This window comes from Armigeres subalbatus, chromosome 3 (genome assembly GCF_024139115.2).
Source record: "Armigeres subalbatus isolate Guangzhou_Male chromosome 3, GZ_Asu_2, whole genome shotgun sequence".
NCBI lineage: Eukaryota > Metazoa > Arthropoda > Insecta > Diptera > Culicidae > Armigeres > Armigeres subalbatus.
In genome coordinates, this window is record NC_085141.1 from 11,011,139 (window position 1) to 11,038,281 (window position 27,143).

Here is a 27,143-nt window from a genome sequence, read left to right on the forward strand (position 1 = left end):
GAATGGAAACGACTGTTATGTAATGCAGAGGCCACTCCGGCCTTTTAGGCAAAATAAATATATACAAATTATAAGTACTAACACAAATTTTACAAAATAACTGAATTTTAAAATACAAAAAAAAATGTTTGCGTCAATTCGAATTGCAAGACAACAAAGCTTCAGGCTTTCGGATATGAACTATTTCATGATTGACCTCTTAGTACATTGAAGTCCTTAGCTTTATTTAAATTTCGCCAAAACTATCAAATAAATTGTACAAAATAAAACAAAATGATGCCGCTCTTGTTCTGGGTTTTTTCTGTCTCCTTCTGAAAACATGCACAAGTGGGTAGGTAAATCACATGTTACTGTGCACAGTTAAACGCAAAAGTTTGATTCATTTGCGTGATTTTTCTTTTGTCAATCACCATCCTAATGCTGATGTCTCACCTTAGTCAATGAATTGAATTATTTAGTAAGTTGTTCTCCTCCTCATGTTGATTGTAGCAACTTACACTTTGTCTATAAATGTTGGTGATTAGAAGATTGTGCTCCATAACAAACGTCTGACATTACTATATTTATGAGTTCAATTTCTGACCGACTTGTTGGTTGAATTGTATTCTTTCACTAGCAAGTTTTTAATGTGAGTTGGTTTTACGATTGGGAGATGAGTTTTTTTTTAGATTTATCGTTACAATATTGAGTAGCTATGGGAAGGAATAAAGTGTTTTCTATACGCTTCCATTTTATGTGTATGTGTATAAACTATTTCGAAGAATTGCCACCAGAGCTATTCAAAAAAGTCCTTTCTGTCGACAAAAAAAAGTAGAACCCCTCAAAATGAAATCGGAGCTCGTTCAAATTAATTTAGTTTTATCACAATTGTTTTTTCTTCGCTCTACCATTCTGAACGTTTTTATTTTATTTTTGTTTCTTGATTTTGTTCATTTTGACCTTGTTCTAGTGAGAAAGTAACACTTATTTTGTGGTATTTTGCTTTTGACCGAGCGCGCTCGTCAAAAGCTTTACGCTACGTAGATTTAGGATTTACTGTTTAATAAATTCTGTCAAGTTGCTTACTGGTTACGTTACACTGTGTAGTAGAAGTTCTCTCGTTTCTCCGGGGGTTGCTGATGTGTTTCAGTTTAGTTGGAGTAGGAAGATGCAGTTCCGTTGCTACCGGTTCCGTTCAGATGTTCGGCATTGATGGGCGAAGGGTTATCTATGGATGGGAAATGCATTCAGAAATTATAGTTATGATATAGAGTTCAACAGAACGTATTTTACTTCTATCAAATAACCAACAAAGCATGAACCCCTAAACATATTCATGCCCAATTTCGCGTACTCGCATGGAACCCCTGCCCGGAATTCCCATCCAAAGCCTTTGCGCCAACATCCGAACGCATTGAATTTGAATGTTTTGCATTAATTTTTTTATGTGAAAGTCACGAGTAAAGTTAAGTAAATCGTGAAAAATAAAAATATTCGAAAAATAAAGATTCGTAAGGATTTATTTCGCATGGGTACCGTGAGTGTACAATATTCTGCGCAGTTAGGCCATTTTCAAAATTAAAACGTTAGAACAGGTAAATTAAACTGTTATTTACAAATGTAATGCGGGCAGCAGGGACTATGGCCAAGGGCTTGACGATCCCTCCCCAGGCCATCTGCGAGTTGTGGGGCTTGCCTAGGATGTGGTGGGGTTTGACGGTGGGAACTGTTAAATTCCTATAAAAAGCTGCATGTATCCGCAAGTAGGCCCCACCAAAGCGACTGTGTGCCGCTCAAAGCGCACAAACCCAAGTTCTGGTGTTAGGTGGAACGCTAAACAGCCCTGACACGATGGCCCTCCGACGAGACAGGAGGTTTGCGCAGGCCCAATAAGCCGCCTAGAAAACCAATCATTACGAAAGACATAGAAGATAATACGACTCGATATAATCGGGGCCCTCTCTAGCCGTGTGGTAAGACGCGCGGCTACAAAGCAAGACCATACTGAGGGTGGCTGGGTTCGATTCCCGGTGCCGGTCTAGGCAGTTTTCGGATTGGAAACTGTCTAGACTTCCCTGGGCATAAAAGTATCATCGTGTTAGCCTCATGATATACGAATGCAAAAATGGTAACCTGGCTTAGAAACCTCGCAGTTAATAACTGTGGAAGTGCTTAATGAACACTAAGCAGCGAGGCGGCTCTGTCCCAGTGTGGGAATGTAATGCCAATTAGAAGAAGAAGAAGAAGATAATCGGTAAAAACCTAGACGACGAATAAAGGATCACGATTGGAAGCTTGGAACATGGAACTGCAAGTCGCTAGGTTTCGCAGGTTGCGACAGCATAATCTGCGATGAATTAAATCCCAGCAACTTCGACGTCGTGGCGCTGCAGGAGATTTGTTGGACAGGACAGAAAGTGTGGAAAAGTGGGCCTCGAGCGGCTACCTTCTACCAAAGCTGTGGCACCACCAACGAGCTGGGAACCGGCTTCATAGTGCTGGGTAAGATGCGCCAACGCGTGATTGAGTGGCAGCCAATCAACGCAAAGATGTGCAAGCTGAGGATTAAAGGCCGTTTCTTCAACTATAGCATCATCAACGTGCACTGCCTACACAAAAAGGGAGACCCGACGACGAGAAAGAAGCGTTCTACGCACAGCTGGAGCAGACATACGATAGATGCCCACTGCGGGACGTCAAAATCGTCATCGGTGACATGAACGCAGAGGTATGAAAGAAATGTATAGACCTTTAATCGGACCAGATAGTCTGCACACCGTAACGAATGACAACGGTCAACGATGCATAAACTTCGCAGCCTCCCGCGGAATGGTAGTCCGAAGAACCTTCTTTCCCCGCAAAAATATCCACAAAGCCACATGGAGATCATCTAACCAAGAAACGGAAAACCAAATCGACCACGTTCTAATCGACGGTAAATTCTTCTCCGACATCACGAACGTTCGCAATTACCGCAGTACGAATATTGAATCCGACCACTACCTCGTTGCAGTATGCCTGCGCAAAAAACGAAGTCGGACGCCGCGGCTTAACATTGGTCGTCTGCAAGACGGTAGACTAGCCCAAGAATGGCTGGAAGTGGCACTCCCAACGGAAGAGCAGCGTCTCTTGAAGATGGCTGGAGAGATATTCGATCCGCCATTGGTAGCACCGCAACCGCTGCACTTGGCACGGTTCCCCCGGATCAGAGAAACGACTGGTATGACGGCGAATGTGAGCAGTTAGTTGAGGAGAAGAATGCAGCATGAGCGAGATTGCTGCAACACCGCACGAGGGTGAACGAGGCACGATACAAACGGGCGCGAAACAGACAAAACTCGATTTATCGAAAAAAAAGCGCCAGCATAAAGATCGAGACCGCGAAAGTTCTATGAGAAGTTGAACCGTTCACGTAAGGACCTCGTGCCACAGCCCGATATGTGTAAGCATAGAAACAGGAACCTTCTTACGAACGAGCGTGAGGTGATTCAATGGTGGCGGCAGCACTACGAAGAACACCTGAATGGCGATGTGGCAGACGAAGATGGCGGTATGGTGATGGACCTGGGAGAACGCGCGCAGGACATAATTTTACCGGCTCCGGATCTACAGGAAATCCAGGAGGAGATTGGCCGGCTGAAGAACAACAAAGCCCCTTGGGATTGACCAACTACCAGCAGAGCTATTTAACCTTCCGCAACTCGCTTCAACTTTCATAACACGAGAACTCGCGTGTTGTAAAAAGTACAACAGTCCTAAAATCCGTTATAATGAAGCCAATTCAAATGATATCAACGTGATTTTTTCGGGAAAATAATAAAGGGGATATATACTCTCATTAAGGACATTTTTTAAGTCCAATGGATCCTCCGGAAGATCCGGAACCAACGGAACACCGGTAAAAATAATCCATCTTCTCAATAAATGGCGCAATGTTTCTTATAAGAATTCTAAAAACTCTAGAAACTCCGAAAAAACTCTAAATCCATCTATAATCCCATGCGGGCCTATAAGTCAAGAAAAAAATTGATTTAGAATTCTCCCACTGAGCGGCGCTAGTGTATATGAAAATACCAGTTTGGTTCGATATCTCGGGATCTGAGGGAATTAGAAAGTTGCCGTCTTCTACAAAGTTGTTCGCGGATTGGAAACCAATATTTTGAGAAACTGAATAATTTAGAATTCATCCGTAAGGAGGCGCTACTGTATATGAGAAATCAGTTTGGTTTGATATCTCGGGGTCTATTGGTTTTGAAAAGTTGCTATCTTCTTTGGGTTCGATCTCAGGCCCATTTCATTAGCCTTTTTTTAATCTTTTTGTATATTTCTCATGTTACAGTAATCGCTAGAACAGGAAATGGATTTCCGTAGCGTTTCCATTTCAATTCTGTACTTTCAACTTCACTAGCCTAACAGTAACTGTTAGAATTGGAAATGCAGGATAAAAATTGTTTCTTACATCCAATTAGAATTCCGTATTTTGCGTTCCTATCACATCCCAACAAAGTTTTTTAGCTGAAATACAGGGGATGGACAAAATAATTAGGATAGGCAAATTTTGAGTAAAATTAGATGTGTTGTAACTATCTTAGTTGGGGGCAGCAGGGACTATGTCCAAGGGCTTGACGATCCCTCCCCAGGCCATCTGCGAGTTGTGGCGCCTGCCTAGGATGTGGTGGGGTTTGACAGTGGGCCCTGTTAAACTTCTATAAAAAGCTGCATGTATCCGCAAGTAGGCTCCGCCAAAGCGACCGTGTGCCGCTCAAAGCGCACAAGCCCAAGTCCTGGTGTTAGGTGGGACGCTAAACAGCCCTGACACGACGGCCCTCCGACGAGACAGGATGTTTGCGCAGGCCCAATAAGCCGCCTTTAAAAACAACCATTACGAACGACATAGAAGTAAATACGACTCGATACAATCGGCAACGACCTACGCGATGAAAAGGATCACGCTTGGAAGCTTGGAACATGGAACTGCAAGTCGCTAGGCTTCGCAGGTTGCGACAGGATAATCTACGATGAATTACATCCCCGCAACTTCGATGTCGTAGCGCTGCAGGAAATCTGCTGGACAGGACAGAAAGTGTGGAAAAGCGGGCATCGAGCGGCTACCTTCTACCAAAGCTGTGGCACCACCAACGAGCTGGGAACCGGCTTCATAGTGCTGGGAAAGATGCGCCAACGCGTGATTGGGTGGCAGCCAATCAACGCAAGGATGTGCAAGCTGAGAATAAAAGGCCGTTTCTTCAACTATAGCGTCATCAACGTGCACTGCCCACACGAAGGTAGACCCGACGACGAGAAAGAAGCGTTGGATTGGAAGCACGGCTGCAGCAGACATACGATGGATGCCCACTGCGAGAGTTCAAAATCGTCATCGGTGACATGAACGCTCAGGTAGGAAGAGAGGAAATATATAGACCGGTCATCGGACCTGCCTGTCTGCATACCGTATCGAACGACAACGGCCAACGATGCATAAACTTTGCAGCCTCCCGCGGAATGGTAGTCCGAAGCACTTTCTTCCTCCGCAAGAATATCCACAAGGCCACATGGAAATCACCTAACCAAGTAACGGAAAACCAAATCGACCACGTTCTAATCGACGGTAAATTCTTCTCCGACATCACGAACGTACGCACTTACCGCAGTGCGAATATTGAATCCGACCACTACCTCGTTGCAGTATGTCTGCGCTCAAAACTCTCGACGGTGATCAACACGCGTCGGAGTCGTCCGCCGCAGCTAAACATTGGGCGGCTGCAAGACAGTAGACTAGCCCAAGACTACGCGCAGCAGCTGGAAGTGGCACTCCCAACGGAAGAGCAGCTAGGCGCAGCATCTCTTGAAGATGGCTGGAGAGATATTCGATCCGCCATTGGAAGCACCGCAACCGCTGCACTAGGCACGGTGGCTCCGGATCAGAGAAACGACTGGTATGACGGCGAATGTGAGCAGTTAGTTGAGGAGAAGAATGCAGCATGGGCGAGATTGCTGCAACACCGCACGAGGGCGAACGAGGCACGATACAAACGGGCGCGGAACAGACAAAACTCGATTTTCCGGAGGAAAAAGCGCCAGCAGGAAGATCGAGACCGTGAAGAGACGGAGGAACTGTACCGCGCTAATAACGCACGAAAGTTCTATGAGAAGTTGAACCGTTCACGTAAGGGCCACGTGCCACAGCCCGATATGTGTAAGGACATAAACGGGAACCTTCTTACGAACGAGCGTGAGGTGATCCAAAAGGTGGCGGCAGCACTACGAAGAGCACCTGAATGGCGATATGGCAGACGACGGTGGCGGTATGGTAATGAACCTAGGAGCACGCGCGCAGGACATGCGACTTCCGGCTCCGAATCTCCAGGAAATCCAGGAGGAGATCGGCCGGCTGAAAACAACAAAGCCCCTGGAGTTGACCAACTACCAGGAGAGCTGTTTAAACACGGTGGTGAAGCACTGGCTAGAGCGCTGCACTGGGTGATTACCAAGGTTTGGGAGGATGAGGTTCTGCCGCAGGAGTGGATGGAAGGTGTCGTGTGTCCCATCTACAAAAAGGGCGATAAGCTGGATTGTAGCAACTACCGCGCAATCACATTGCTGAACGCCGCCTACAAGGTACTCTCCCAAATTTTATGCCGTCGACTAACACCAATTGCAAGAGAGTTCGTGGGGCAGTACCAGGCGGGATTTATGGTAACGCTCTACCACAGACCAGGTGTTCGCCATACGTCAGGTATTGCAGAAATGCCGCGAATACAACGTGCCCACACATCATCTATTTATCGACTTCAAAGCCGCATATGATACAATCGATCGGGACCAGCTATGGCAGCTAATGCACGAAAACGGATTTCCGGATAAACTGATACGGTTGATCAAGGCGACGATGGATCGGGTGATGTGCGTAGTTCGAGTTTCAGGGGCATTCTCGAGTCCCTTCGAAACCCGTAGAGGGTTACGGCAAGGTGATGGTCTTTCGTGTCTGCTATTCAACATCGCTTTGGAGGGAGTAATACGAAGGGCAGGGATTGACACGAGTGGTACGATTTTCACGAAGTCCGTCCAGTTATTTGGTTTCGCCGACGACATTGATATCATGGCACGTAACTTTGAGAGGATGGAGGAAGCCTACATCAGACTGAAAAGCGAAGCTAAACGGATTGGACTAGTCATCAACACGTCGAAGACGAAGTACATGATAGGAAGAGGCTCAAGAGAGGTCAATGTGAGCCACCCACCACGAGTTTCTATCGGTGGTGACGAAATCGAGGTGGTTGAAGAATTCGTGTACTTGGGCTCACTGGTGACCGCCGATAACGATACCAGCAGAGAAATTCGGAGACGCATAGTGGCTGGAAATCGTACGTACTTTGGACTCCGCAAGACGCTCCGATCGAATAGAGTTCGCCGCCGTACCAAACTGACTATCTACAAAACGCTTATAAGACCGGTAGTTCTCTACGGACACGAGACCTGGACGATGCTCGTGGAGGACCAACGCGCACTGGGAGTTTTCGAAAGGAAAGTGTTGCGTACCATCTATGGTGGGGTGCAGATGGCGGACGGTACGTGGAGGAGGCGAATGAACCACGAGTTGCATCAGCTGTTGGGAGAACCATCCATCGTTCACACCGCGAAAATCGGAAGACTGCGGTGGGCCGGGCACGTAGCCAGAATGTCGGACAGTAATCCGGTGAAAATGGTTCTCGACAACGATCCGACGGGAACAAGAAGGCGAGGTGCACAGCGGGCAAGGTGGATCGATCAGGTGGAGGACGACTTGCGGACCCTCCGCAGACTGCGTGGCTGGCGAAGTGCAGCCATGGACCGAGCTGAATGGAGAAGTCTTTTATGTGCAGCACAGGCCACTCCGGCCTTAGCCTGATTATAAATAAATAAACTATCTTAGTTATCACCCGATTTTGACAATTCAGGCATGCCCGAACTAGACAATTAATGCAGTTTGACGGTATGTCCATGGAACCGACTTTTGCCACCGGATTCCGGAGATATTCCGGGTTTTTTGGAGGTAGGTTCAAAACTGTCAATTTGAGGTTGATATTAGGAGAAGTTGTGGTTAAAAATTGAATAATATTAGTAACCACAAATGAAGTAGGGCTCTTGCTGATTGGAACCATATATTGAGATTTGGAATCGGACCAGAATCAAGTGAGATATGGCCATTTCTTTATAATCGATTCCGATCGATACTTATCAAAGGGGTCAGGCCACAACTTCATTTGAATCTCGCTTTTTGATAGATCGTCCACTATGATTTCATTCCAGAAGGCTTCTAATGTGTCAAGAATGAAAAACCAATTGAATGAATGGATCCTGGAGTCGCTGGGATGTCCCCGGGGAACCTGTGGAAGGGGACATTTTAGGTTTAGCACCAAAACCAGTCATTCGACGGCTCTTTTTTCATGGTTTCCGATCAGGAAGCGAAGTATGAATATAAAATGGTCCATTGACGGCACTGACCGCTTCCAGGATCTACGGATTGGCCCCGGGGAACCTGTGGAAGGGGACATTTTAGTTTCACCACCAAAACCAGTCGTTCGACGGCTCTTTTTTCATGGTTTTCGATCAGGAAGCGAAGTACCAAAATAAAATGGATCATTGACGGCTCTGACCGCTTCCATAACCCACGGATTGGCCCCGAGGAACCTGTGGAAAGGAACATATAAGTTTTAGCACCAAAATCAGTCATTCGAGGGCTCTTTTTTATAGGTTTTCGATCAGGAAGCAAAGTATAAATATAAAAGGACCATTGACAGCTATGACCGCTTCCAGGACCTACTGTTTCCCCCCGAGGAACCTGTGGAAGGGGACATTTTAGTTTTCACACCAAAATCAATCATTCGACAGCTCTTCTTTCATATAAGCAAAGTATGAATATAAAATGCACCATTGATGACTCTGACTATTTTTTCATTGGTTTCAATCAGAATGTGAAGTATGAACAAGAAATGGACCATTGACGGCTCTGACTGCTCTCAGGAACTACCGATAGCCCCGAGGTTATCTGCGAAAATAATCGTCCTTCGATCAGGAAACGGGGTATAAATATGAAATGCCAGGATCATTTTAAAAATACAGTCGACTCTCTACATCTCGATGTTCTATATCTCGATATCACTCCCTATGTCGATGGTTTCTTCGGTCCCGTCAGTCCACATACATTTGGGCTTTCTACGTCTCGATAACCTCCTTATCTCGATATCTCTTTATCTCGATGTGGTCTGATCATATTTTGTTGAAGATTCACTCTCCTTATGTTGATATGTTCAAGTTTTTAGGCTACTAGACCATCTTTGCACAATAACAAACATATCAACAACAAGAAATGGCATTTGTTTTGTTGTCGTTTTTCATAGCAACGAGATTTTTTTGGATCTAATTTTCTTCCCCTTCCTCGATCTCTCCCTATCTCGATGGTTCCTTCAATATCGAGATGTGGAGAGGCGACTGTATTACCCGAATAATTTTTTTCAGTTTTATTACTGCCTACTTCATACGTCGCTTCCTGATCCAAAGCCATGAAAAAAGAGTCGTTGTTTGACTAGTTTTGATGCTAAAACTAAAATGTCCCCTTCCACAGGATCGCTGGGCCAATCCGTAGATCCAGAAAGCGGTCAGAGCCCTTAATGGTCCCTTTTATATTCATTTCTCGATTCCTAATCGAAACCACTAGAAAATAGCCGTCGAATGACTGGTTATGATGCTTAAAATAAAATGTCCCCTTCCACAGACTCCCCAGGGGCAATCCGTGGGTCCTGGAAGCGGTCAGAGCCGTCAATGGACCATTTTATATTCATACTTCGCTTCCTGATCTAAAATCGAATGACTGGTTTTAGTGCTAAAACTAAAATGTCCTCATTCACAGGTTCCTCGAGGGCAACAAGTAGGTCCTGGAAGCGGTCAGAGCCGTCAATGGTCATTTTTAATTCATATTTCGCTTCCTGATCGAAATCCATGAGAGAAGAGCCTTCGAATGACTGGGTCTGATGCTAAAACTAAAATGTTTCTTCCACAGGTTCCCCGGGGCCAATCCGTAGATCCTGGAAGCGGTCAGAGCCATCAATGGACCATTTTATATTCATTCTTCGCTTCCTGATCAAAAACCTATAAAAAAGAGCCGTCGAATGACTGATTTTGGTGCTAAAACTTATATGTTCTTTCCACAGGTTCCTCGGGGCCAATCCGTGGGTTATGGAAGCGGTCAGAGCCTGCGGTCGTTGCAGAGTAAGAACTGTGAATTAACACGTGGTCATCAAATGTCTTAGAAAAAATTGCACTACTCTAGGACGGACCATCCAAAATGACAGTTTTTATGGATGTTCTAAATTATTCAGAAGGCTGTCTGGTGGCCACTTGCCGTCGTAGCTGATAAAGACTTTGAAATATCTCCAAGATCACCGTTAGAAATGGTTTAGAAAAAATTGCGCTGCTCTAGGATAAACTTTTCTAAATTACCATTTCTACGGACGTTCCGGATTATCCGGAAAGCCGTCTGGTGGCCACCTACGGCCATAGGTGAGTGAAAACTGCGAATTAACTTCAAGGTTATTGTCAGAAATGGTTTAGAACAGAGCTTAAAATATTCATCTTCATGAAGCAACTTCAGTTCGAATTTTGACAAACATCGCATGATTGTTCAAAACATAGAATGAAATAGTCAGACGACTGCTCCACGAACTCATTCATTCGACTATCACTGAGTGTGCTTACTATGTGCAGAAAAAAACATAATTAGCATTGTTTGTATTGATGTTTGCCGTTGAAAGTGCCTCACGGATGCAAATCGGTTTCAGTTCTATGTATGTGATAAATATAATTTGTAGAATGTGCATAAATATTCAATGACTAATACTCAATCGAATATTGACATTCCAGAGCCGACTATGAATGCGTCTGAAAGTGAGCTGACAAGTGAAGAAAGGTGGACTTCACCAAACAATTTCGATTATTTTACACTCTGGTTTAGAAAAAAATGCGCTGCTCTCGGACGAACTTTCCAGAATGACAATTTTTACGGACGTTCCGGATTATCCGGAAAGGCGGCCTTCCGGTGGCCACCTACGGTCATAGGTGAATGAGAACTGCGAATTAACTCCAAGGTTATTATAAGAAATGATATAGAAAAAAAGGCGTTACTTTAGGATGAATTGTTAATGAAATAAATAAATAATTCATTAAATTAATTATTAACTATATTTACCCGAGCCTTCTATCGAATCACTTTTATTATCTTTTCAATAGATGAAGAAATAATTTTTTGAGGAATACATGGTGGTTTGGTGCAAATTGGTCAACTGACTATGAAGATAACTCATTTTTACTCAATATGTTGTACTTTTTACAACGGTGCGAGTCCCGGAAGGTTAAACACGGTGGTGAGGCACTGGCTAGAGCGCTGCACTGGGTCATTACCAAGATTTGGGAGGAGGAAGTTTTGTCGCAGAAGTGGATGGAAGGTGTCGTGTGTCCCATCTACAAAAAAGGGCGATAAGCTGGATTGTAGCAACTACCGCGAAATCACATTGCTGAACGCCGCCTACAAGGTACGCTCCCAAAATTTATGCCGTTGACTAGAACCAATTGCAAGGGAGTTCGTGGGGTAGTACCAGGCGGGTTTTATGGGCGAACGCTCCATCACGGACCAGGTGTTCGCCATTCGCCAAGTACTGCAGAAATGCCGCGAATACAACGTGCCCGCACATCATCTATTCATCGACTTCAAAGCCGCATATGATACAATCGATCGGGACCAGCTATGGCAGCTAATGCACGAACACGGATTTCCGGATAAACTGACACGGTTGATCAAAGCGACGATGGGTCGGGTGATGTGCGAAGTTCGAGTTTCAGGGGCATTCTCGAGTGCCTTCGAAACCCGCAGAGGGTTACGGCAAGGTGATGGTCTTTCGTGTCTGCTATTCAACATCGCGTTGGAAGGGGTAATACGAAGAGCAGGGATTAAAACGAGTGGTACAATTTTCAATAAGTTCGTCCAGTTTTTTGGCTTCGCCGACGACATAGATATTATGGCACGTAACTTTGAGAAGATGGAGGAAGCCTACATCAGATTGAAGAGGGAAGTTAAGCGGATCGGATAGTGGCTGGAAATCGTACGTACTTTGGACTTCGCAAGACACTCCGATCGAATAGAGTTCGCCGCCGTACCAAACTGACAATCTACAAAACACAAACAAAACGCTCATTAGACCGGTAGTCCTCTACGGACACGAAACTTGGACGATGCTCGTGGAGGACGGTACGTGGAGGAGGCGAATGAACCATGAGTTGCATGAGCTGCTGGGAGAACCATCCATCGTTCACACCGCGAAAATCGGACGACTGCGGACGACAGAATGTCGGACAGTTACCCGGTGAAAATGGTTCTCGACAACGATCCGACGGGCACAAGAATGCGAGGTGCGCAGCGGGAAGGTGGATCGATCAGGTGGAAGATGAATTGCGGGCCCTCCGTAGACTGCGTGGTTGGCGATGTGTAACCATGGACCGAATGCCAAATGGAGAAGATTCTTATATACCGCACAGGCCACTTCGGCCTTATTCTGAATAAATAAATAATAACTGATGACTTTTCTCCCTATTTTTTGTATAATTTCAATAAATTCCCGACTTTTTTCCCGCAAGGACTTTCAATTCCCACATATTTCCCGCATTTCCCGATTTCCCGACTCACTTGTCCCTGTATCTCCCTAAAGTGCTATTTTGACCTCTCTTATGTGGTTTTCTTGTTTTATAATACACGAGAAAGGCACCATCACCGCTATATAGTATTTAGAAATATTATATTACATTGATGTCGTCGATACACAAATACATTGATGTCGTTGATCATTTTTCAGAATGAATGCAATATTGTTGACATATATAATGAAAAGAAGGGGCCCCAAATCATGTACTTCATCTTCGACGTGTTGATGACTAGTCCGATCCGCTTAGCTTCCTTTTTCAGTCTGATGAAGCCTACATCATGTAGGCTTCCTCCATTTTATCGAAGTTACATGCTATAATATCAATGTTGTCGGCAGTCGAACGGACTTTGTGAAAATCAAACCACTAGTGTCGTGTCAATCCAAGCTCTTCATATAACTTCCTCCAAAGCGAGAATGCCTCTGAAACTCGAAGTACGCACATCACCCGATCCATCGTCGCCATGATCAACCGTATCAGTTTATCCGGAAAACCGTCTTCGTGCATTATTTTTGCCATAGCTGGTCAACGTTTGGGCAGCGCTGAACTTATTGGAAATTTATATGGACAAATAGTTCTTCAGTTCTTGCAGAATCTATTACAGACAGTTATGCTAAAAAACCGCGAGAGTTCACCCGCAGAAGTTATTAGCATTTCATTGAAGTATAATTTGAGCAACTTTCGTTTCTTTTACACTAGAAATGTAATAAAATCAGCCTCAACTTTGCCTCATAAGCTTTAATCTTCTCACCGCTTTGAGTGTTGTGTAACATTCTGTATTTAATTCTGCAAGATCTGAATGACCGATTTGGCTAAAATTTTGTCCATAGCATCAGGGCGTCAAACAGATGGGAATAAGAGGGCGGCCCATCCAAAAAATTGAAAAAGTGTTTTTTCAGCCACCTTAATATCCATGCCAGTTCGTGTCGATCACGGTCAAGTTAGGTAGCATTGGTCAAGATGGGTCCGATTACGCGGAAAATCAATAACCACCCCATCAAGCAGTTCACGCGAGCTCGTAAAGTAAATGATTAATACGGCAATACGTTAATACGAAGAGTTGGCGATGCCTAACCTGACAGGGGTGAACAAACGAAAACGAGTGGAGATTCTACGGTCGATTATGAATTACATCAATCTAAGTAACGATGCTATAGATGTAAACTCGTTAGTCTTAGACTTGGACGTAAATTTTGAAAACTGTTAAAACTTTTAACTGCGAACTGAACGAACGAACTGTGCACCCAGAGAAAAAAATGGATCACCGATGAGACCTGGAGGAAGATAGAGGAGCGAAGAGAAGCCAAAGCCGCGATAGAGCGATCAAAAACCAGAGGAGCCAAAGGCTTAGCCCGTCAACGATACGCGGCTCTTCAGAAGGAAGTAAAACGCTCATGTCGACGGGACAAGCGAGCGTGGGCAGACTCTCTGGCCGACAAAGGAGAGAGAGCCGCCGCAACTGGGGACATTCGCCTCCTCTGCGATATCTCACGACGCTTAAGCGGGGCGAAGATGTATGCAACGATGCCTGTGAAAGACGCGAATGATCAGTTATTGACCGACCCAACTGACCAGCTGAAACGCTGATTCGAGCACTTCGAACAACTTTTTCAAGTGCCAGCCAGGCCATCACCACCTCGGCATGATCTGCCTAGGATCCGACGTACAACACGCGTCAATACCGAAGCTCCATCACTGCTAGAGATTCAAACAGCCATCCAAAGCATGAAATCGAATAAAGCCCCAGGGGTCGATCGCATATCAGCCGAGATGCTCAAAGCTGACCCCATGACATCCGCTCAACTACTGCATCGTTTATTTCGTAATATCTGGGACACCGCAACTGTCCCGGTCGAGTGGATGCAAGGTATCTTAGTGAAGGTACCCAAAAAGAATGACCTGACTGTATGCGATAACTGGCGAGGCATTATGTTGCTTTGTACCGTTCTCAAAGTTCTATGCAAAATTATCCTAGCCCGGATTCAGGAGAAGATCAATGCGACTCTCCGGCGGCAGCAGGCCGGATTCCGTGCCGGAAGATCCTGTGTGGACCATATTGTCACGCTCCGCATCATTCTGGAGCAGGTCAACGAATTCCAAGAGATTCTTTACTTGGTATTCATTGACTACGAAAAAGTTTTCGACCGTCTCAATCACGAGAATATGTGGGGCGCCCTGAGACGCAAGGGGGTTCCTGAGAAAATCATCGGCCTCAAGAAGCACAGTACGAGGCCTTTTCGTGTAGAGTGCTGCACAATGGGGTCCTGTCCGACACTATCCGGGTCGTAGCTGGTGTGAAGCACGGATGTATTCTATCAGAATCGATGAGATTCTGGTAGATGCGATTGACCGTGAACCAAACCACGGGCTGTCATGGCAGCCTATAACCATGGAGCACCTAAACGACTTCGAATTGGCAAATGACGTTGCACTCCTCGCGCAACGGCACTCTGATATGCAGAGTAAGCTCAACGATCTTGCCGAGCGCTCCTCTTCGGCAGGTTTAGTCATCAACGTCAACAAAACCAAATCGTTGGATGTAAACACGGTGACTCCTTCCAGTTTCACAGTAGCCGGGCAACCAGTGGAGAATGTTGAAAGCTTCCAATATTTTGGTAGCCAAATGGCGTCAGACGGCGGTACCAAGATCGACATAGGCGCACGGATCAAGAAAGCAAGGGCTGCCTTTGCGAGTTTAAGAAATATCTGAAAAACAGGCAGATAAGTGAACGCACCAAAATACGAATTTTCAACTCTAACGTGAAATCTGTGCTGTTATACGCTAGCGAAACATGGTGTGTATCAGTGGAGAACACTCAACGGCTGCAGGTGTTCATTAACAGATGCCTGCGGTATATAATTCGGGCCTGGTGGCCTCATAACTGGATCTCAAAGAACGAGCTCCATCGTCATTGTCACCAGAGGCCGATAGCAACAGAAATTAGGGATAAGAAGTGGGGCTGGGTCGGCCACACTCTACGCAGAGGCGGAAACGAAATCTGTAAACAAGCATTAGACTGGAACCCAGCGGGACATCGCAGCAGAGGCAGACCCAAAGGCTCATGGCGACGAAGCCTCAATAAAGAAATAAAAGAAGTCGACCGAAATCTAACCTGGCAACAGGTTACAGCGATAGCCGGGCAACGCTCAGGATGGAGATCTTTCAAGTCGGCCCTTTGCACCACCGGAGGTGTACAGGATCCATAAGTAAAAAGTAAGTAAGTTTTGATTTGATCTTTTCAGAACGCCAACCAGGTCAACACCACCTCGGCGTGATCTGCCTAGAGTCCGATATACAACACGCGTCGAAACCGAAGCATCATAACTAGTAGAGATTTAAATGGCCATCCAATGCATGGAATCGAACAAAGTCTCAGGGGTCGCTGAGTAGATAAAAATTAGAGTGTAGAACCGATTGAAAAAAAAAACAAAAGCCATATATGGAAAATAATACAATATTATTATTTGTATTGGTATAAAATGATCGGTAAATAAAGGAAGATGTGACAACTACAGCAAATAAAAACGACAATGAAAAAATAATATTTTATATAAACGTGCATTTGCTTCTTCTTACTTGTTTTGTTGTTTTTACAGTTTCCTCTCAATATTTACTAGTGATAATATTTGTTTTTGCCTTATTTCACTGCTAAGCTAATACTACCAACTATCAAATAGTTTCCTTAGTGTATCATATTTTCTCATTCTAATTGAATTACAAGCATACCCCCAACGAATGCAGCCCAATTCAGAAGACTTCTCACTCTCCATTCAACGCGTTCGTTTCTACTTTGTCAAAGTATTGTTTATTACGTCATCGATTGTTTGCGAATTTAGGCTTTCGTTGGAACATTACAACGTTTAATAATTTTCTGCGTGAGTCACATGTGCCAGTGTGTGTCGTTTTCTATGCGCTTCATTTGAATTTGTATTTTCACTTAAAATATTAAGCAATCATATTCCTCCGTACTTAATAAATTTTGACATATCTACTTATTTGATGTCAAACTAATCTCCGAATAAATTAGTATGTGGTTTGACTTTCTGTATGTTCTATTACTTACATGGGGTATCATCTTTAGCGTAGCTTCTTTTTATATTTTGATCCAACTTATATATGCATTATTGGTAGCGATGCATCTCCTCTATGTCTAATTATTGTTTCCTCCTCACACGTAAAAATGTGCATAATCTTAAGAGAACTGTACCTATTTCTAAACTACGTAGTCACAAAAATTCATTCGCAGCATTCATCGAATCATCAATCGAGGTGTAGCCTCGCTCTATTAAGCACTAACTAATAATGGATACAATCGAAGATAAAATAGGTATAAACATATAGTTATTTAGATAATAGAATAATAAACGTAATCGTTATGACGGCAAATAAATGTGTGCTTCCTAAATCTCTTAAACCCACTTTTACAGCTTTGAATAACAAGTAGTTTGATTAAAATGAAACCAAGTACACCATCCTTGGTTCCGATCATAATGGGGTTTCGCAACAAACTTAGACAGCTAATTACGATGGTTTATTGCAGCTACGGCGATGACGGGGATTTGGTTGTTTCGGCATTGTGAGAACGAACGATAGAGTAAAATTGAAAAACTTGAAATTTAAATGAGAGGGTTAACCACTACATATCGTAATCAAAAACTTTTTCTAAAGGCTATTGTGCTCAGGTTTTATTTATTGAATCTGTAAATCAGCGAATAACTGATTGTAAACATCAAACATTTTAATTTCTATATGTAAATTAATCACATTCTACATAAACGTTTGGATGTTATTGAAATAGAAGCTTTTAATATGGACACCACAAGAATAATCCACACAAATATGTGTTTGATTGAAATTAAAATTGAACAGCTGTTGGTAATTAGGATTGTTTAAATCAAGACATATGCGGAAAACTTGGAATCACAGGAATATGCAGCCCACATTGACTTTTTCATTGATAGTTTCTCTGATATTTGAAGTATCGCTAAACGTGACGACTATGATGTGTTTTATGAAACAAACACAGTTTTGTGTAAACTATTCTTGCCTTTATGTGTTTAAATGACCAGCATGTTAAATCCCTGGAATAAATCTTGCTTTGTATCTCAACTCTCCTGTGTTATTGCAACCGCTTCAAGAACGGTTGTGGCGAATTTATCAGCTTGATAAACTCGCACAGTCGAAATGATTAAAATTTTAGATTCGACTATCGGTTCTCCTTGCCAGCTGTTGTGGTGGCCGTCACAGGAGTAGAAGTTCCATTTCCGTTCGTATTTTGCTGTTGTTTCTGTTTACCCAACGATTCAATAGTTCCATCAACAGTTGGACCATTACTACCATTATTGTTGTTAGCACCATTGCGACCCAGTGGATCCCCTCCACCGATGCCGCCCTTATCATCACGTTCCTTTTGTTCATTCTTATTACTACTGTTGCTACTACTACTATGGTTATTAGTACTACTATTATTACCTGAAGCAGCTTGGGAAGGTGCTACGGCTGGAGGCGTTCCAGCAGCTGCTGGAGCAGTAGCCGGACTACCGCCAGTACCTCCGCCGTTCAATGGGGACTTCTTATCTGCAGCTCCTTCCGCTTCGGGTCCCGGAGGGCCTCCAACGGGAGTGGATTCACTTCGTTTGTCTTCTTTGATTGTATCTGCAGTAGGTTCTTCTGACGCAGGCATTACAGCAGGTCCATTGCTGTCTTGTTCGGGTTTCCCTGTTGCTGCCACCGCTGGTGATCTTCGTTCTTCCGTTACCGCTGCCACTGGCGCCACCGTCGGAGGACCTGTCAGGTCAGATTGTGGTACGGCGATTTTGATTAGATTGGAACTATCTAGTTGTTGAAGCTGGGAAGGAGATGCAGGCACCGGGATACCGGCTTTGGTCAATGACGTAGGTGGCGCCGGGGAGGATCGTGGCGAATCCTGTTTTCGGTGATGATGGGGATGATGATTGTTGTTAATACTAGCGATGTTTGTACTATTTACAGATGACAGCGGTGGGCCACCAACGGCAACGGAAGGAACTGCTGAAGGAGGAACGGAACTGCTATTGATGGATGTTGTTGTCGCTGTTGGTGCTGTTGCGGGTTTTGCGTTGCTGACCGATGATGCAGAATTACTGTTTGGTGGTGTGGGCAAGAGATCAAGAAGTTTTGCATGATGTTGATTTGGGATGCCTATCGTTGAGTAGTAGGGATGGGAGTGTGAAATATGAGAGGGAAGGGCTGCTGTGCTGATAATGGAAGGATGAGATTTTGTTGACAAGGATAACGGAGCTGAATTCAGCTGTGGGGAGCCGGAGGATAATCCTGGAGATCCTGATAAATTAAGAGATACATGAGCCGGCGGCGGTGGAAAATGGCCCATGCTCAAATTTTGAGCACCCGGCAGACCTCCAAGATTTAGACTGTGGTAGTTGGAACTCATCGACGATGGTGGTAAGCTATGACTGTATGCCGCTAAACTAGTTGGAATTGATGGGTGACCACCTAGACTGGTCGGTGGTGTATGCGACATATTCAACGATGATGCTGACGGTTGTTGTGGCACTTGTGGTAGACCTAATCCCATCCCTAGGCTCAACGAAGGATGTAAAGGATGCGAAGGAAGGCCTGGGGCCCTCATTGAAAGTCCTAATCCTGCTGGCAGGCCCATCGGGTAGAATGGCCTCGCCAAAGATGGGTGATGCATTTGCAGATGGGATGCTGCCATCATGCGTTCTCGTTCTCGTTCACGTTCCCTCTCACGTTCTCTCCTTTCCCTTTCTTCCTTTTCTCTCATTTCTCGTTCTCGCTGCTCTTTCTCACGTTGTTCCTTTTCGCGCCTTTCACGCTCTTCTTTTTCTCGTTGCTCCTTCTCCCTCTGTTCGCGTTCTCTTTGTTCTCTCAGTTCCTTTTCCCTCTCCATGGCTTCTCGTGCCTCCCTGGCGGCTCTTTCTTCTTCCCTCATCCGACGTCGTTCCTCATCCAACTTCATTTGCTCGTGGATGCTCTGGGCACCGATGCCCATACCGGGGATCATTCCGGCGTACAGATTTGGCCCGTATGGAAGAGATGAGTACAGGGGATGTGCCACCGCAGCCGCTGCTACTGCTGCAGCCGAGTGGTGATTGGCCCTCAGCATAAATCGGGGATCCATGTAAATGGACGGATCGTGGTACGCCAGGGCTGCAGGATTGAACATGTTGCCTGTAATCAGCATTGCTTTCAGTGCATTTGTTTGTTGAGGGGGAGTGTTATTATTTCTATACCAACCTGGTGGCAAGCCGGGAATTGAGCCGAAACCGGCATAGGCATCCATGGGGAAGGAACCGGCTGGGTGAGTCAACCGTTCGTCTGGCCTGTATGGTTGGAATCCACTGCGCGCTAGTAGTTCGGTTTGCATTGCACTCGCGCTGGGTGGATTGAGGCGCTGGATCTGTTAATTAGAAGAAAAAAAACGCAGTTTAGTTTTGGGCATGTAAATATTACTGTTCGAGACAAGTGCGATTATCGGGCCCTTTCTCTTGTAGGGGATGGGTAAATGCTAAAACAAAACTACTAAAGAATTATAGTTACGAAATTCCGAAGGCGGTGTATTTACTTATCTAGAAGAAAGCGAATGGGAAACATGTTTGGCTCGACATAGTGGCGAAGTCCATTTTTTTTGCGTTGGAAATTAAATTACATTATTGAAGGAAGCCCAACACTATTCATAAAAGTACATTTGGTTTTGGTAAAGTACAATGTGGATATGGTCAGTTCTTGCAACTTCTTCTTGACGTTCTTCATGTGGTTTTTGACAGCCATTCCTCGTCGATTAAGCTTACGTTCATCAAGCTTAAATTTCTTCAATGGACCTTATTGGTTTCCTTTACAAATTAACCATTATTTTGTTCATGCCACTTCATGGTGGTACATGCACAGTGTAAGAATGCCAAACAATGGCAAAAACAGTGTCAAGCCTCTATGTTTTCATAACACATAAGAAAAATCGCTTTTCAAACCTTCATCTTTTACTCCAAACTTTCACAAAAAAACAGCGTTTTGGTAGGAGATTTGTAGCAAATTACGTTCCTTAGAGAGTTGGACCATTCCGATCGAGGTTCCACACTTTGTTGTGCAATCTCTGACTGATATGCCTTTTTATTCATTCAAACCATTGACAAGTTTTATTTTTCCAAATTTGGCTTAGTGGCCACCTCTATCCGACCATTTATTTAGCTTAACAGATTTAGCACTGAATCAACAATTTGACGTCACAATACACGATTCGAGGCTTCATCTCGTCAACCTTGATTGTGTGTTATGCATACCAAATCGTTTAATGGTATTTCGGAAAACACAAACACTAAGTGATTCTTGTTTCGCTAATTTTATTAGCGATAACCCTTTTTCATGGCAGTAGTTGGGCAAATTATGCTTGAACATGGTTTTCCGGCGAAACTGATACGGCTGATTCGTATAACGTTGGACGGATCGAAATCAAGTGTAAGGGTTGCGGATGAAATATCGACGTCATTTGTTACCTTAGATGGATTAAAGCAGGGTGATGCACTCTCGAACCTACTGTTCAATATAGCGCTCGAGGGAGCGATTAGGAGAGCTGGTGTGCAAAGAAGCGGTACCATTATCACAAAATCGTATATGCTCCTGGGATTTGCGGACGATATCGATATTATCGGAATTGATCGCCGTGCCGTGGAAGAGGCTTTTGCGCCTTTTAAGAGGGAGACAGCGAGGATTGGACTCACGATCAATACCAGCAAAACGAAGTACATGGTCGCTGGCAATCAACGTGGGTTCATTAGTGGTGGTGGTAGCGAAATAGTGCTGGATGGTGAAAAATTTGAAGTGGTAGAAGAATTTGTGTATCTTGGAACATTAGTGACGTGCGATAATGATGTTACCCGCGAGGTGAAAAGGCGTATTGCAGCTGCAAATAGGGCTTATTACGGACTTCGTAACCAGCTTAAGTCCCGTAGTCTGCAAACGAAAACAAAACTCGCGCTGTATACTACTCTGATTCTTCCGGTGGCTTTATACGGCCATGAGACATGGACGTTAAAGGAGGCTGATCGGAGAGCTCTCAGAGTGTTTGAGCGTAAGGTGCTGCGGACAATACTCGGCGGTAAACAGGAGAACGGTATCTGGCGGCGTCGCATGAATCACGAATTGTACCAGGTGTATAAAGGGCTGGATAATATTAAGCTTATACAACACGGCAGACTACGGTGGGCTGGTCACGTTGTTCGTATGCCGGAAGAACGTCAAGCGAAGATAATATTTAGTAGAGAGCTCGGAAGAGGCCGCAGGCTTCGTGGATGGCCGCGTACACGATGGCTTTTTGCAGTTGAAGAGGACCTGAGGGCGCTCAATGTTCAGGGCGACTGGAAGCGATTGGCCCAGGATCGAGTCCAGTGGAGAAGGATACTCCATTCGGCGTAGGTTCATCGAAGAGCTGTAGCCCATCAAGTATCAAGTAAGTTGGTAACAAACAATTGTAGCTCCTCTGCCGTTTGCCTACGCATTGTGTCACTCGATGTAAAATTTTAACTTACCAGCGATCAAATATAGTTACATATTTCGCCAAGTCTGGGTTCCATCCACTGGACAATCAACGAGTGGTGGTATGGTGGGGAGACTCAAACGAACCCATCAAGCATTTCTGACTTTCCACCGTTATGAATTTGAGTCATATCTGGCAATGCGAGGTGCAGCAAAGCATTAAGAATCGGTGCTTCCAGTTGCTGCTCTGAAGATAGTGCTTGGCTTCACATGGACGACTTTTTGTCTGGGGCAAAGAATACCGACAAAGCGAGACACCTGAAAAACCAAGCTTGTGAGATCCTAAATTCCGCGGGATTCAATCTACGCAAGTGGACGGTGTGGCGGCGAAGGATGAACAACGAGCTCGATCAACTGTACGGCGAACCCAGTATCCAAATGGTACTAAAACTAAAGCTGGAAGGGTACGATGGGCAGGGCAGCAACTCTACAAAGATAGTGTTCGTTTCCGACCCGGCAGATACAAGAAGGCATGGAGCACAGCGAGCGAGGTGGGCTGATCAGGTACAGAACGACTTAGCGAGCGTGAGGTGCAATCCAGAATGGAGAGATATGTGTCTCGAACCGTGTATTGTGACGTCAAAATGTTGATTCAGAGATTCTGTTTAGATGTAAGCTAAATAAATGAATAAAGTGGACATCCAATTGACTAGAGCTGCAAAGGGAAAGCAAATGTAAAGAACAAGAACCAACTTAGCGCGTTTTACGCGCATAGATTTAATTAATTGCTCGGCCCATCTTATATTTCCAATAATTTTTGGATACCGCCTACTTTTTCTTCGATTATTTGTAGATTTTTTTGTTGGGTCGAATCCGTGTTTTATTAAATCCAAAGACATATGAAAAGAGAACAAGAAAGACATGCACCTCTTAGAAGAACGAATCCGATTTCCACGGGTTTTGGTAGATTTGCACGAACAAGTCAGTTATATTCTATCTCCACAAATTATCTTCCCAGGCTTCATCGAGTACCATCCTACACGGTCATTAATCGTCCTGCTTAATCAATCCTGCCGTATTTTTTATTTCCACCTAGCTGAAACACATCTTCCGTCAGCCCTACGGAAGTCTCTGCCGACCTGTAGTCGCTTCGGTCCTGCGTCTGAGTTGGAGGATGGGGTCTTCCGAAGCCTTATCGCATACAAGTATCAAGTTATTTCCGTACCCTCGCTTGCTCGCTAGTTTCTAGTCCTTCCGCAACCGCTACCAACTAGATAAAGAAACGCGCGAGCATGACCCTGAGCTGCTCAACCCAGTCGTGCTAGGTGCATCCGAATATCACCGCATTTGTTAGCTCTCCTCAGAGTCGTTCTGGCTTTGGATTTGAGTAATCTGGCGTAGGGGTCTCCAACACTCTACTCTCAGACAGATATGATTCTGATAGCAACTTCTTCATCCACTTATACTTCTACCATCTTTTACCAAAACGTCGCAGGAATGAGCTCTAGCATGCATTGTGGCAATCAGTAAATCAAAGCCTAGTTATTTTGGCTAGCACAACCAGCACAGTGTATATAGGGCTGTAGGACAAAAGGTCAAAAGGACAAAACGACGAAGGAACAAATTTTGAAAATCTGTTATGTATTCTATCGGATTGAGGTTGAATATGTTATGTGAAGAATAATCTGTTGAACTAAAACCTACATTAAAAGGACTTTTTTGAACAGATGAGTAGCTCTGTTGCAAGAGGCTCGGAAGGCTCATTTCAAGAGGCTCGGAAGCGTCTTTTTATGGGGCTCGGAAGTCTGCTTTCAAGAAACTCGCTTCCTTTAAAGATGCGTAAAAGCCTCCTTTCAAGACGCTCAGATGCCATTTTCCAATAACGTTTCAGAAGCCTCCTTTCAAGAGGTTCCAAAGCGTCTTTTCAAGAAGGGTCGGAAGCGTCCTTTGAAATAGAGTCGGAAGCGTTCTTTCAATTGACTCGAAAGCCTCCTTTCATGAAGATCGTAAGCCTCCTATCAAGATGCGTGAAAGCCTCTTTTCAAGAGGCTCAGAGGCCATTTTCAAAACGGTTCAGAAGCCTCCTTTCAAGAGGGTCCGAAGCGTCTTTTTAAGAAGGGTCGGAAGCTTCCTTTCAAAAAGGGTCGGAAGCCTCCTTTTAAGAGTCTCGAAAGCGTCATTTCAAGAGGCTCGAAAGCCTCCTTTCAAGAGGCTCGGAAGCGTCCTTTCAAGAAGGGTCGGAAGCCTCCTTTTAAGAGGCTCCTTTCAAGAGTCTCGAAAGGCTTCTTTCAAGAGGCTCGGAAGCCTTTTTCCAAGAGGGTCGAAAGCCTACTTCCAAGAGGCTCGAAAGCCTCCTTCCAAGAGGCTCGAAAGCCTCACTTTAATAAACTGGGAAGCTTTCTTTGATGAGGATGGCAAGCCTCCTTTCAAGATGCATGAAAGCCTTCTTTCAAGAGGCTCAGAGGCCATTTTCCAAACGGTTCAGAAGCCCCCTTTCAAGAGGGTCCGAAGCGTCTTTTCAAGAAGGGTCGGAAGCTTCCTTTCAAAAAGGGTAGGAAGCGTCCTTTCAAGAGGCTCGAAAGCCTCATTTCAAAAGGCTCGGAAGCCTCCTTTCCAGAGACTTGAAGACCTCCTTTCAAGAGGCTTGAAAGCCTCTGTTCAAGAGGCTCAAAGGCCGTTTTCTAATCTATTCAGAAGCTTCCTTTCAAGTGGCACGGGAGCCTCCTTTTCAGAGGCTCGAGAGCCTCGGAAGCTTCTTATAATAAAAGGTCGGAAGCGTTATTTTCAAGAGGCTTGGAATCCTGCTTTAAAGAGGCTTAGAAGCCTCCTTTCAAGAAGTTCGAAGACCTCCTTTCAAAAGGCAAAAAAGCTCGGAAGCCTCATTTCAATTGGCTCGAAAGCCTCCTTTCAAAAGGCCCGGAAGCGTTCTTTCAAGAAGGGTTGGAACCCTCTTTTCAAAAGTCTCGAAGGCCTCCTTTCAAGAGGCTCGGAAGCCTTTTTTCAAGAGGCTCAAAAGCCTCATTTTAATAAACTGGGAAGCTTCCTTTCATGAGGATCGCAAGCCTTCTTTCAAGATGCGCGAAAGCCTTCTTTCAAAAGGCTCAGAGGCCATTTTCCAAACGATTCAGAAGCCTCCTTGCAAGAGGGTCCGAAGCGTCTTTTCAAAAAGGGTCGGAAGCTTCCTTTCAAAAAGGGTAGGAAGCGTCCTTTCAAGAGGCTCGAAAGTATCATTTCAAGGGGCTCGGAAACCTCCTTTCCAGAGACTTGAAGACCTCCTTTCAAGAGGCTTGAAAGCATCTGTTCAAGAGGCTCAAAGGCCATTTTCTAATCTATTCAGAAGCTTCCTTTCAAGTGGCACGGGAGCCTCCTTTTCAGAGGCTTGAGAGCCTCGGAAGCCTCCTATAATGAAGGGTCGGAAGCGTTCTTTTCAAGAGGCTTGGAATCCTGCTTTAAAGAGGCTTAGAAGCCTACTTTTAAGAGGCTCGAAAGCCTTTTTTCAAGAGGCTCGAAAGCCTCCTTTCAAGAAGCTCGAAGACCTCCTTTCAAGAGGCAAAAAAGCTCGGAAGCCTCATTTCAATTGGCTCGAAAGCCTCCTTTCATGAAGATCGTAAGCCTCCTATCAAGATGCGTGAAAGCCTCCTTTCAAGAGGCTCAGAGGCCATTTTCAAAACGGTTCATAAGCCTCTTTTCAAGAGGCTTGGAAGCCCCCTTTCAAGAAGAGTCGGAAGCCTCCTTCTAAGAAGATCGGAACCCTCTTTTCAAGAGGCTCGAAAGCCTCCTTCCAAAAGGCTCGAAAGCGTCCTTTCAAGAAGGGTTGGAACCCTCTTTTCAAAAGTCTCGAAGGCCTCCTTTCAAGAGGCTCGAAAGCCTCATTTTAATAAACTGGGAAGCTTCCTTTCATGAGGATCGCAAGCCTCATTTCAAGATGGGTGAAAGCCTCCTTCCAAGATGCGTGAAAGCCTTCTTTCAAGAGGCTCAGAGGCCATTTTCCAAACGGTTCAGAAGCCTTCTTTCAAGAGGATCCGAAGCGTCTTTTCAAGAAGGGTAGGAAGCGTCCTTTCAAAAAGGGTCGGAAGCTTCCTTTCAAGAGGCTCGGAAGCCTGCTCTCCAGAGGCTTGAAGACCTTTCAAGAGGCAAAAAAGCTTCTTTTCAAGAGGCTCAAAGGCCATTTTCTAAACGATTCATAAGTTTCCTTTTAAAAGGCTCGGGAGCCTCCTTTTCAGAGGCTCGAGAGCCTCGGAAGCCTCCTATAAAGAAGGGTCGGAAGCGTCCTTTTCAAGAAGCTCGGAATCCTGCTTTAAAGAGGCTCGAAAGCCTCCTTTCAAGAAGCAAAAAAAGCTCCTTTCAAGAAGCTCGGAAGCCTATTTTCAAGAGGCTCGGAAGCCTCCTTTCAAGAGGTTCGGTAGCATATTTTCAAGAGGCTTGAAAGCTTACTTTCAAGATGCTCGAAAGCCTCATTCCAAGAGGCTCGAAAGTCTCCTCTCAAGCGGCTTGAAAACCTCCTTCCAAAAGACTCGAAAGCATTCTTCCAAGAGGACCGAGAGCGTCCTTCCAAGAGGCTTTGAAGCCTCTTTTCAATAGGCTTGTAAGCCTCCTTTCAAGGAGCGCGGAATTCTCCACTTCAAGAGGACCCGAAGCCTTCTTAGTTTTCAAGTCCATTTTTCATATATCTTGTTAATTACCTTTATTTTCATCAAGCGTTTCGTAGGCTACCTTGGCAAGATAAGTTTCATCTACCGAGTTACGAAAGCCGATGCCAGCTGATCAACCTGGAGCTACTCCGGTCAAGAAGTTATGTTATGTCAAATTCTATTTCTATATTTCTATTTCTATTCTAATTCTATCTGTGGCCTATATCGCATGTTCAACAAAGTTGCACTCCTTTTCGATTTTTGTGGTATACAGCCTAACCGGGGAACATGTTTTATGAACCTTGTGGCCTTCA

General features: G+C 44.7%; 1 protein-coding gene across 7 annotated transcripts in view; it reads right to left on the minus strand.

Moving 5' to 3' along the window:
• Positions 1-203: 203 nt before the first annotated feature.
• The window catches only part of LOC134223746 (AT-rich interactive domain-containing protein 1B), a 325,354-nt gene continuing 298,414 nt past the window's right edge, over positions 204-27,143 (minus strand). For 6 of the 7 annotated variants that reach the window (XM_062702936.1, XM_062702934.1, XM_062702933.1 and 3 more), the window contains 2 exons: positions 19,967-20,129; positions 16,249-19,900 (listed from right to left, as the gene is read on the minus strand). In XM_062702936.1, the coding sequence (XP_062558920.1) occupies positions 17,916-19,900; positions 19,967-20,129 (2,148 nt within the window). In that variant the 3' untranslated portion in view covers positions 16,249-17,915. Of the gene's footprint in view, positions 1,208-16,248; positions 19,901-19,966; positions 20,130-27,143 lie in introns of those variants that run through there. The other variant, XM_062702938.1, reaches the window with a different exon arrangement.